Source organism: Sorex fumeus, unplaced genomic scaffold (genome assembly GCF_029834395.1).
Source record: "Sorex fumeus unplaced genomic scaffold, SorFum_2.1 ptg000063l, whole genome shotgun sequence".
In the NCBI taxonomy this organism is placed as follows: Eukaryota; Metazoa; Chordata; class Mammalia; order Eulipotyphla; family Soricidae; genus Sorex; species Sorex fumeus.
Window position 1 is genome coordinate 57,233,338 of NW_026606120.1, and position 12,423 is coordinate 57,245,760.

General features: G+C 40.3%; 1 protein-coding gene across 8 annotated transcripts in view; it reads left to right on the forward strand.

Moving 5' to 3' along the window:
• ACACA (acetyl-CoA carboxylase alpha) overlaps positions 1-12,423 on the forward strand; it is a 322,008-nt gene that overhangs the window by 139,314 nt on the left and 170,271 nt on the right. For all 8 annotated transcript variants that reach the window (XM_056128109.1, XM_056128108.1, XM_056128110.1 and 5 more), the window contains 5 exons: positions 3,449-3,599; positions 5,069-5,172; positions 8,403-8,484; positions 8,761-8,906; positions 11,455-11,605. In XM_056128109.1, the coding sequence (XP_055984084.1) occupies positions 3,449-3,599; positions 5,069-5,172; positions 8,403-8,484; positions 8,761-8,906; positions 11,455-11,605 (634 nt within the window). The remainder of the gene's footprint in view (positions 1-3,448; positions 3,600-5,068; positions 5,173-8,402; positions 8,485-8,760; positions 8,907-11,454; positions 11,606-12,423) is intronic.

Below are 12,423 nucleotides of genomic sequence, written 5' to 3' on the forward strand. Positions count from 1 at the left end.
TACACATTGCTTATATGAGACATTGATGTGCTTATACACACCTACTACTTGTATTTCTTAAGTGTATTTGTTACCATTTTATTAAATTTTGTAAATTAAATATTCAGCTAGCAGCAGTTTCACATGCCTAAAAGATAAGGCTCCAGGCGGCTTGATAGTTAAGATGTTTCAGAATCCAAAATTGGGTTAATTCTTTCTACCTTTAAAAAAAATGTTTTAATTGAATCACCATGAATTACAAAGTTATTCATGATTAAGTTTTAGGCATACAATGATCCAACACCGGTCTCTTCACCAATGTCTGCTTTTCTCCACTAGTATCCCCAATTTCCCTCCCGCTCTCCATCCTGCCTCTATGGCAGGTAGTTTTCTTTTTTTCCTTCCCACCTTTCCCCTTTTTTGAAGCACTGTGGTTTTCAGTACTGTCACTGGTAGGGCTATCATGCACATCCCCTTACCTTTCTACTGAGTCTATTTCCTTTACGAGGCATTTAATTCCAAATCCTTAGTCTTTGAAATATGCATATAAACTTCACAGAAATAAGCACTTAAAAAATATGTTCTTTTAAAAATCTATTGAGAAGTAGAGACATCTCTCTCTCTGTTTTACCATCTCAAATTTTCCCCATATGTTTAAAACTATAAGTGGAATTTTTCTTAAAGTGATGCTACCAGGAAAAACTATCTGGTACAGAGTTGTCTTTTTTATTTTGTTTTGATTTGTGGGTTTTGCAACCAAATTGAGTGGTGCTTTGAAGCTATTCCTGGCTCTGTGTTCAGGTGTGGACCAAGGAAGTGCTGAGGTACCATATGTAGTGCTGGGGATTCAACCAAGGTTTCCAGAAAACAAGGCAAGCTTCTCTCTATCCTTTAGAGTTGCCTTGTTTTGTTTTTGAGCCACACCTGGCAATGCTCCAGAGTTACTCCTGGCTCTCCACTCAGGAATCACATCTAATGGTGCTCTGAGGATTATATAGGGTGCTGGGGATTGAACCTGTGTCTGCTGCATACAAGCAAGTGCCTTACCCACTGCACTGTCACTTGGGCCCAGAGTTCCCTTTTGAAACTCTTCCATGGTCATTATCTTGCAGGGTGAAGAATCAGACTTTCATTTGATCGTGTAAATTGGTGCTTTGTGACCACCCTCAACCATAAGTGTATTTTGATTGGCTTTTAGTGTATTATTATTCTTTTTTTAGTTGCTAGCTTTAGAAAATCAAGAACTTGAAAGAAATATATGTATTTCTTCCTTAAGAAGTGGAATATAAAACCTGGCTCTTAAATTCCACTTGGCAAAAATTAATTGAAGCTTTGTGTACTGCTTCAGAGGAAACATGAATTCTCTTGTCCACATAGTCCCCTTCAGTTGCCTCATTGACATTCTCAGGCTGGTCTGTCTCAAGGGTTACAGTCCTGATTAAATAGATCACCAAGCATTTTCTACAGGGTATGACCTGGCCCAGAAACCTTGTTCCTTCAGGATCTGCTATGTACATTTCTCTGTAATATAAAGCTAACTAGATTGACCTCTAACATATTAAGCAGTTATTGTTATTTCCTGCTCCCCTGAATATAGTAAACATTCTCTAAATGTTTATTATATGAAGGAATTTGCCATTCCTGACTTCATTCCTGCTGTTTCAGTCATCACATTACCTGAACACAATCTCTCTCTACCTCTCTTCTGCCCCTTATTCTTGCTATTCCCTCTGTTCATTCATTTAGACACTCCATTCAATAAAAATTTGCTGCATGAGTATCCTGTACTGATTGTAGTAATACATCGACGGCCAAAATGGGATCTCTGTTCCTTTGGATCTCAAAACCAGAGGAAGAGAGGCAAATAAGCAATTAAATGAAATTTACTAAGTATTTTGAAAATAGGATTACTTTGGGTGTTATTGGGACATACGGCCAGGCCTTATTAGTCTAGAGCAGAGGTTCCAAAACTAATTTGGCCTATTGCCTGTTTTTCATGAAAAACAGCATTCAACATCCCTCCTGGAAATTTGCCTTTAAGCAGACAAATAGAAAGTGATCCCCCCATTTGGGGACTACTACTCCAATCCCCCCTGGACCATTCCAGCACATGTCCCCATACCCCTGCTGGAAATCACCCACTTTTGGAACAATGATATATATAGAGAGAATATTTCCCATGACATCAAAGCTGATATCCAATAAGTATCTAATATACTCCTATCAGAGCCATGGTTCTATCTGCTTTTTCTGGTGGGGTCTTCCAGAACCTGGTAATTCTAAAAGACCACATGGTGCCAGGTTTCTAATCTATGGCTTCAGCATGCAAAGCTCCAGCCTTGAAACCATTTTCCTGGCTCTTGAGCTTTGCTTTTTTGTTTCATTTTTATTATTGGGGGCCACACTCTGGCTTTGTGCTGCCCAGGGATCATTCTCGGCAGGCTTGGGGCTAAGGCAGATGGGGTGCCAGGGATAAAACCCAAGTCAGTCATGTGCAAGGAGTGCCTTACCCGATATACTGTTACTTACCCCCCACCCCCAGCTATGCTTTAATCTCATGTCAGATTCCATAATCTTTATGAGACCTTAGGAAGATACTTTTATTCTAAAGTTCTACTAGGTGTGGCCTCAAAACAAAGAAAAAAACGCTCTCTGATATTGGGGGTGTGACTCAAGTGGTCAAGGTAAGTGACTGGGTTTGATCCCTGTCTCTATTCATCCTCAAACATTCAGCCCAAGCACTGCTGGGAGTGTATCCCCCAAACCAAAACATTCACATGCCTATACATATAGTGTTAGGCTAATACTGACTATACCCATCTAGTGGCCTCATTGTATAGAAACCTTTAAAGTAGTAGCATCTGTCAGAATTGTTTGAATAGTATGCCTAAGATTATTTTATTGAATGTATTTATTTGTTGGGAGGGAAGGTTTTGAGTAACAGCTAGCAGTGTTCAGGGGTTAATCCTTTCCTCTATGCTCAGGAGTTACTTCCAGCAATTGTCAGGGGACTATAAGAGTCCTCAGAAGTAAACTAAGATTAGATGAATGCAAGGCAAGTGCCTTATCTCCTGTAGTATGTCTCTGACCATCTAAGTGTTTAGTAGATTTTAGAGAATGAAGAACTGTGGACTAATTCTAGTTAATCAGCAATAAAGAAATGGGATGGTGGAAATCTCGTAAGTGAAAGCTAAGGTTGGTTTGCACATTATTTGGTTTGTACTTTGTACATAAGTGGTTTGCTGCTGCTCTTACGGTAATACCAGTCAGCCTTATTGAGCTCTTGTGAGTTCTTCTCTCTGGAAGGGATGAGAATGAGCACACTTACACTCACATCCTCTTTTTTTCTTGGAACTATGTGTCTCTTCTCCCTCCTGAGACTTCAAAGGATGGGAATGATTCTTTAAAATGATTGTGAAACACTCAAACAGTTTTTGCTGAAACAGATCTGTTTCCATTCTTCTCCCAGAAACATGGTGGTGGCGTTGAAGGAACTGTCAATTAGGGGTGATTTTCGAACGACAGTTGAATACCTGATCAAATTGTTAGAGACAGAAAGCTTTCAGTTGAATAGAATTGACACTGGCTGGCTGGACAGACTGATAGCTGAAAAAGTACAGGTGTGTATTTCTCCGTTTGTAAAAACAGTTTCTGAGACTGTTTTTTGGCTTTGTTTTTTTTGTGGTCATACCTGATGGTGACTCCATGTGATGTAAACCGTCAGGTGTCTTAATCCCTGTATTATTGCTCTTGTCTGGGATATTTATGGTCTTATGTTGTGATCAGTTCATGTCACTAGATAAATTTATGAGTCATTATAATTTTAGCATCTAAGAATTCTTGTACCCGGAGAGAGAGAACAAACGGGAATGCCCTGCCACAGAGGCAGGCTGGGATGGGGGGAGCAGGGGTGGGAGGGATACTGGGATCAGTGGTGGTGGAAAATGGGCACTGGTGGAGGGATGGGTACTCGAACACTGTATAATTGAAACCCAAGCACAAAAATTTGTAAGTCTACAACTGTACCTCATGGTGTTTTACTAATAAAAATAAAAAAAGAATTCTTGTACCCATTGTTACAGACTTATATTTTATGTCCTAACATTGCTTCTTGGTTTATGTTTGAAAAAATGACATACAGGAATTAAAATACTCTGTCTTTCATCATTTGTTAAATTTGGTCAAAGTCACAAATTTTTATCTCTAATAAATGCTAAGAAGAGGAGTTTCTACTTATTTAGTGGTTTTTTGGGGGTCCTGCCCTACAGTGCTCAGGGAATACTCCTGAAGTGGTGCTTAAAGGTTGCTCCCAGTGGTATGAGACTGTCTGGTTCTAGGGATCTAACCTAGGACTCCTGCATACAAAGCATGCATGCCTGTCCTTTGAGTCATTTCCCCAGCTCAAAGGGAGTCTCATTTAAATAAGCTAAGTTACTCCTTGCTCCAGAATAGCCAGGCTTTTCTGAATTAGCTAAGATTATTTTGGTTTTTTGCCTTTGGGCTAAACCTCTGTGGCACTTGAGGGTTGCTACCTGTGGTGCCTGTAGGACCGTCCCATGATGGGGATCGAACCTGGGCCTCCTGGATATGAAGTGTGTGCACTAGCCTTTGAGCTGTCTCTCAGGCCCTTACCCAAGGTCTCGCCACAATTATTTGGTCTATTTGAATTATATGAAGGTTCAAATTTTGATTATGTGTCACTTTTCTTTGAGATTTTCAATAACTGAATCTTCATTCATTTTAGTGTATGTCTGACAAATATATTGTCTTTGAGCTGATCTTTTATTTTTCCTCCTGATTTCAGCCTGATATCCAAACTGATATTTATCTTTTTCAATCAGTGTTTTTTAATTGTAATATTGTGCAGTTGTATTTATATTCATGGTCAAGGCTCTGGTGCTGTTGCACTATATCCACTACCGGAGTATATTGGGCTCCCTCCACTGAGCGCTGCCAGGAGCAAGCCCCAGTATAGAGCCAAGCACCACTAGGTGTGGTTCCAAAACAAAAAGAGGAGCAAAAGAAATGGAGGAACTCTGGCACACAGTATCTCTGTTTTCAGTTTGCTATTGTCTTGTTCTTCTTGCAGGCAGAGCGACCTGACACGATGTTGGGAGTTGTCTGTGGGGCTCTCCATGTGGCCGATGTGAGCCTGCGGAACAGCATCTCTAACTTCCTTCATTCCTTAGAAAGGTAAGCTTTGCACACAGATGGAACTGAAGTTCAGAGATCCTTTTATTCTTCTCTCTGTTCTTGGCAGCTTATTGGCACCTGTTATTTATTGACTATGGGTGCAGGTTAGAGAGGATATGTAGGGCAAAATAAGGAATTTAGGGCAAATTATGTTGGATTCTCACTACAAATAGCTTACGTCACAGAGTAGATTGCTTTTTTTCTAAAAAGAAAAAGGAAAAAAGAGAACTGGAATCTAAAACAAGTAAATACTCTGCCTATACAAACATCAACTCTCCCCATAACTTAGGGATGAAAATTGGGATTTTTCTCTACACATTGAACTCTGAATATTTTATATGTTACTGGCAGCACCTTCCAGGAATTAATAATTGGGACTGTCATTCAAGGTGACCTCATGAGCCATTAAATAATACTCTGTGGGACTGAGCTAATTTCTGACACTGGTCCTGGAGCCTAAGCTCTGTCTTTGAGTCCCAGAATGAGCTCTGAGGCTAAACATTCGAAAGCACTTTAATCACAAGGTCTTTATTTCCGTCTGTGTTGTTAGACTTATACCAGTTTAGTTCCCTTTCAAGATGTCTGAAAAGAAGAAAAGAAAAAAAAATTTTTTAAATTGAACTGCGATTTCATTTTTTTTCTAGTCTTATGATAAGAATCTTTCACTATGTTGCACTCATGCACTAAAACCTTTAGCAGCTCTCATTTTCCTTTTGTATTAGACCTAAATCCCTCACTGCGACTTTCAGCTCCATATACACTTTGGTCCCTTTCTACCAGTTCTGTCTTACCTGTTTCTGTTCTCCAGCATGCAGTCTGTAACTGGGTTGGATGGTATTCCTACTGATGCAGAAATGTGCCGGGTGTGTAATTGCCTTGACAAGTTTCTCCTGCCTTTGATTTAAAAAACTTGTATTTGAAATAATTTCACACTTACATAGAGATATAAGGATAGTGCAGATAACATATAAATCTCTGCCCAGCCAGCCAGTTATTATTAACTTGTCACTCTATTATTATCAAGTCTTTCCAGTAATGTTTCCCTTACTAACAGTAAAGACTCTAAATAAAAGTTTGTTTTAAAACCTTGTTGGAGTCCCAGTAGAAGTAGTGCGAGTTGATTGTACTAAGGCTTGATTCTGTTTATTTATTTTCCACTTACTGTTTTTTTAAATTGAATCAGAGTGGATATACACATTTGCAAAGTTATTTATTATTGGGTTTTAGTCATATAATGTTCCAACACTCATCCCTTCACCAGTGTACTATTGCTCACCACCTATGCTTCCTCCCCACCACCCCCACCTACTGCCTGTCACTGTGGCAGGCACTTTTCTCCTCTTTATATATGTATCTGTCTATCTAGAGAGAGAGAGATACACAGATAATGAAAGGTTATCTGATATACCCCTTTACCTGTGTCCTTCATCCCACACACACTGTGGCAAGCTTCCAACAGTTGACCTGTTCTCCTGGTCCTTTTTACCTTGACCTTGGATATTGCTCTCATTATATATATATATATATATATATATATATATATATAGGCTTGATTTATTTTTAAAAATAGATGATATACTCACATAATTCAAACTTTGAAAGACACAAAAAAGGTATGTCATAAAACCCTTTTATCCCCATTCCTAGCCACACCATATTCTTCCCCATAGTTGGCGCATTTTTACCAGTTTGTTCTTCAGCTTTACAGACATTTTGTAATCTCAGTAAGTATATAAGTGTAATATTTTCCCCTTCACACCCTTTATTTTTTTTTTTTTAAGAAATGAGGGTGTTTGCCTTGTGCGCAGCTTGCCCGGCCGAGCCAGGTTCAATTCCTCCACCCCTCTCGGAGAGCCCGGCAAGCTACCGAGAGTATCTCGCCCACACGGCAAAGCCTGGCAAGCTACCTGTGACGTATTCAATATGCCAAACACAGTAACAACAAGTCTCACGATGGAGACCTTACTGGGCCCACTCGAGGAAATCGATGAACAACGGGAGGACCGTGACCGTGACTGTGACTTTTTGTTTTATTGGGTATTACATTCGGCATTGCGGGCTGGAGCGATAGCACAGCGGTAGGGCCTTTGTCTTGCACGCAGCCAACATGGCCGACCTGAGTTCGATTCCTCTGCCCCTCTCGGAGAGCCCGGCAAGCTACCGAGAGTATCTCGCCTGCACGGCAGAGCCTGGCAAGCTACCCGTGATGTATTCAGATATGCCAAACACAGTAACAACAAAGTCTTCAATGGAGACATTACTGGGCCCACTCGAGCAAATCGATGAACAGTGGGGTGACAGTGACAGTGATAGTGACATTCGGCAATGCTCAGGGCTAACTTCTGGCTGTGTACTCTGGGATCACTTCTGGAAGGGACCATATGGGATGCTGGGGTTTGTATCCAGGTGAGCCATATATAAGGCAGGTGTACTACCTGCTGTACTATCACTCTAGTCCCACATAGTTTATGTTTTAAAAACTCAAATGGTAGTATGTCATAAGTGTTTGATATGATTTCTTTCCCTATTTTCACTGAACAGTGTAATTGAGAGTGTTTCAGATTATTACAAAAAGGATTTTATATTCATTTAAAATGTTCCATGTGGAGTTTGAGCAATTGTCCAGCAGTACAGTGCTTCCTTGTATGCAGCCAGTCTGGCACCCCATGTGGTCCACGAGCCCCAAAGAGAGCCAGTCATCAGCCCCTGAGCACTGTCAGATGTGGCCCCAAAAACAAAACAAAATAAAATTATTCCCTTTTGTGGTGATCAGGGGTTGCATTCATTTGGTTATGATGCTCTCTGTGGCTTGCACACTTGGTCTAACGTTTCCACACATTCTCATCAGAGGTAGCACTCCCAAGTTGTGGTGCTTGTACACATTTTAGTTGCATTTCTTGCTGGAAGTTAACACTTTAATTGTGATGTTTTGGTGCCGGGGATCCTAAATGACAGTGCCACTGGATCACCCTTTGTGCATATGGAGCCTGTACAAGGGATAGAACTTTCAACGTCTGCTTGGAAAGTAGACAAACAAGCCTTGGCTCCCCTTAATCCTTCTTTTTTAATGACTGCAATATATTCCACAATTTGTTTCTCATAACTTGTGTATCAGTCCATTGTGATATCCTAGGATACATTATAATCAATAGTCTTTGAGTTGTACTTGCTATTGGTTCTTTTGCAAAATCTTAAACTTTTTGGAAATCTCATGCTGTTGTTTTTCCCAGAGGTCAAGTCCTTCCTGCTCACACACTTCTGAATACAGTGGATGTTGAACTTATCTATGAGGGAGTCAAATATGTACTTAAGGTATGCTAAACCCCAGGTTTGTTAGCTTGTGTGCCTAAGGGCAAGAGAAGGGGAGTGGGGAGGCGTGGTTTTGGATGGGTGTGAGAGAAACTGCATGATGCTTCTGTGAAAGTGTTTCAGTTATTCCTATCTTCGCAAATGCAGCATACAGATGAGAGATAGAAAACAGAGCAGGGGAAGCCCCTCGGGTCACCCTGTTTGCTTGCGTCTGGATGACTGCGCCTCGACATAGAGATGACACCCTGACTTGCCTCTTCTGGCTTTTATTCCCCACAGGTGACCCGTCAGTCCCCCAACTCCTATGTGGTGATCATGAATGGCTCCTGCGTGGAGGTCGATGTGCATCGCCTGAGTGATGGTGGACTGCTTTTGTCCTACGATGGCAGTAGCTACACTACATACATGAAGGAGGAAGTGGACCGGTAAGTGGCTGCTGAAAGTCCTTTTGCTGGTTATTGTGTTACACTTACTCTGATTAGGTATTTTTCAACTTTCCTTGTGAAATTAAGAAAAAAACAACATACTACATACAGGTAAAAATTTCAAGAGTACAAAATGTAATTACAATGAAAATATTTCCCTCTGCCACTGTGTCAGTAATGAAAAATAAGTTCCTTTATCAGCAATCACCATTAATAGTTTCTGACATTTTTGCAGAATTTTATATGTATATACAAGTTACATGTGTGTGTGTGTGTATATATATATATATATATGCTTTTTTTAATTTTGAAAGATTATGTTTGTAAATAAAAGTAATATTTTCAGGGACTGGGATTATAGATAAAAAGATTGGGACACTTTTTATTATGTGCAGGAACCAATGGGTTTAGTCCACTACACCATATGATCTACTAAGCACTGCCACAAGGACCTTTAGAGTTCTGAGCCCAGGAGTTGATTACTGCTGGGTATAGCCCCCAAACCAGAAAAACAACAGGAAGAACAAGTCTTCGATGCTCTTCTGTGCTTTCTTTCTTTTGAGTATTTGGGCCATACTTGGCAGTGTTCAGGGCCTACTCTTGGCTCTGACCTCATGAGGGACTCTGGTTGTGTTCTGGGGACTATATGCAGTGTTGGGGATTGAATTAAGGTTTGCTGCCTGCAAGACCAAGTGCCACCCTCCTGTATGAGCTCTCTGATCCATAGTTTTTTCTTTAACATATGTAACGTTAGAATGTTTAACACCAATCTTTCAGTGTTATGGTAGTCAAGTGTAAAGTATTTAGAGTACTGCCTAAAGTTCAAGAAATGTGAACTTTTTTTATAATTTTTAAATTTTTTATAATTTTTTCCTTTTTTATAATTTTATTTATTGAATCACCGTGAGAGCAGTTACAGAGCTTTCGGGTTTAAGTCTTGGTCATACAATGAACCCGTCCCTTCACCAGTGCCATTTTCCACCACCAAAAACCCCACTATATCCCCCCTCCCACTCCCTCCCCCTACCTGTGGGGCAGATGATTTCCACATTTACTCTCTCTCTTCTTTGATTACATTCAGTATTTCGACACCAGAACCACCATTATTATTTGGGATTTTACCCCAACACTCAGATCTGCTGCAAAGGCAGCAGTAGACAATTTGTTTTCTATTGCTAGTTATGAATAACATGATGTCGTGTGGCCGCAGTAGTGGCCTCACAATTTTGGTTTTGTTTGTTTGTTTGTTTGTTTTGTTAATTATTTTTTATGTATCACTATGTACAATATATAAAATTACATTGTCAGTTTCCACTCAAAGATTTATCATGAAATATAAAGAGCAGTGGAAATGGCAGGAATGATAACAAAATTTTAGAGAGAGGAATTTCTTTCTTTTTTTTGTTTTTTTAGTGAGACATCATGAGGTACTGTTACAGACTTACAAATTTTTGTGCTTGGGTTTCAATTATACAATGTTCGAGTACCCATCCCTCCACCAGTGCCCATTTTCCACCACCACTGATCCCAGTATCCCTCCCACCCCTGTTCCCCCCATCCCAGCCTGCCTCTGTGGCAGGGCATTCCCTTTTGTTCTCTCTCTCTCTTATTGGGTGTTGTGGTTTGCAAAAGAGGCAATGGGTGACAATCATGTTTGGTCTATAGTCTACTTTCAGCATGCTTCTCCCATCCTGGGAAGGTCCTCCCAACACCTTTATTTGGTGTTCCCTTCTCTATCTGAGCTCCCTTTTCCCTTAGCATGTGTGGTTGGCTTCCAAGCCATGGAGTAAAATTCCTGGTACTAATCTTGGCCATCCTTGGGTGTTAGTCTCCTATTTTGTTACTTTATGTTCCCCAGATGAATGCAATCTTTCTATGTCTATCCCTTTCTTTCTGAGTCATTTCGCTTAACGTGATACTTTCCATGTAGTACCACTTGTATGTAAATTTCGTGACTTTGTCTTTTCTAACAGCTACGTAGTACTTCATTGTGTAAATGTACCAAAATTTCTTTAACCAATCATCTGTTCTCGGGCACTCAGGTTTTTTCCAGATTCTGGCTATTGTAAAGAGTCCTGCAATGAACAAACAATTGCAGATGTCACTTCGACTATCCTTTTTTTCTCTGTGGGATATATTCCCAGGAGTGGTATTGCTGGATCAAATGGGAGCTCAATTTCTAATTTTTTTGAGAATCGTCCATACTGTTTTCCAAAAGGGCTGAATCAGTCGGCATTCCCACCAACAGTGAAGGAGTGTCCCTTTCTCGCCACATCCGCGCCAGCACCAGTTGCTTTTATTCTTGTGGGTGGCCTCGTAATTTTGGAATTCGAAATTTTAACAATTAAATCTGGAGGAATTTCTGCCAAAATCGGCTGGGTTCCAAGATTTGTTCCTGAGTCTCTGTTTGGCATATACAGATATAGTGACTATCTCTTTTCATGTAGCATAAGTTCATCATGCTTTGTTTTATTTAAAGTTGAGCATTATTTGACCATTCTTTCAATTTTAGTGCTTTATTGACTTAGCTGTTCCTATTATCTCCTAGATATCGAATTACAATTGGCAATAAAACCTGTGTGTTTGAAAAGGAAAATGACCCTTCAGTGATGCGCTCACCTTCTGCTGGGAAGTTAATCCAGTATATCGTGGAAGATGGGGGCCATGTATTTGCTGGCCAGTGCTATGCGGAGATTGAGGTTAGAGTCTTGTATGGACTTTCAGGTCATGGGAGGGAAGGTAGGAAGAGGGGTGGCTGGGATGGACTCGGGCTGAAGAGTAACAAAGGAAATAGGGTAATTGTTGTTTGATCAAAGGTAGGAACCCTAAGATTTTAAGACAAATGCAGAGCATACAGTTTTTCTTTGATAAATTTGTAGTTATAAAAATAATAGTACTGTATTATATATAATAGTATGTACAGAACATATTGCAAGTTAGGTGTTGTATCAACTGCTGGTTAAATGGAAAAATTATGGTAGGGGTAGTGGAACCTTGAAACAGATATCACTGTCACTGTCCTCCCGTTGTTCATCAATTTGCTCGAGCGGGCCCAGTAACATCATGAGACTTGTTACTTTGTTTGGTATATCGAATACGTCATGGGGAGCTTGCAAGGCTTTGCCGTGCGGGCGAGATACTCTGGGTAGCTTGCCGGACTCTCTGAGACGGGTAGAGGAATCGAATGCGGGTCGGCCGTGTTGGCCACATGCAAGGCCAATGCCCTACCCGCTGTGCTATCACTCCAGCCCTGAAACAGTTAAGAGAATATAAATTTAAAGACAAGCATAGAGTGCAGGAAGCCATTAAACCCATTTCAGTGAAATTAGGTGGACATGGGTAAGTAGTAAGGAAAGACTTACTGAAAGGGGGAATATTTGATAGTAGTAGAACACTTGGGAAAGGAGGTTGGGGAAGAACACTAAAAGTCAAAGAAACATCCTAAGTAAAGGCGCAGAAACAAGAATATTTCAGGACGGTTTGTACTTAATAAATGATAAGCAATGATGAAAAATAA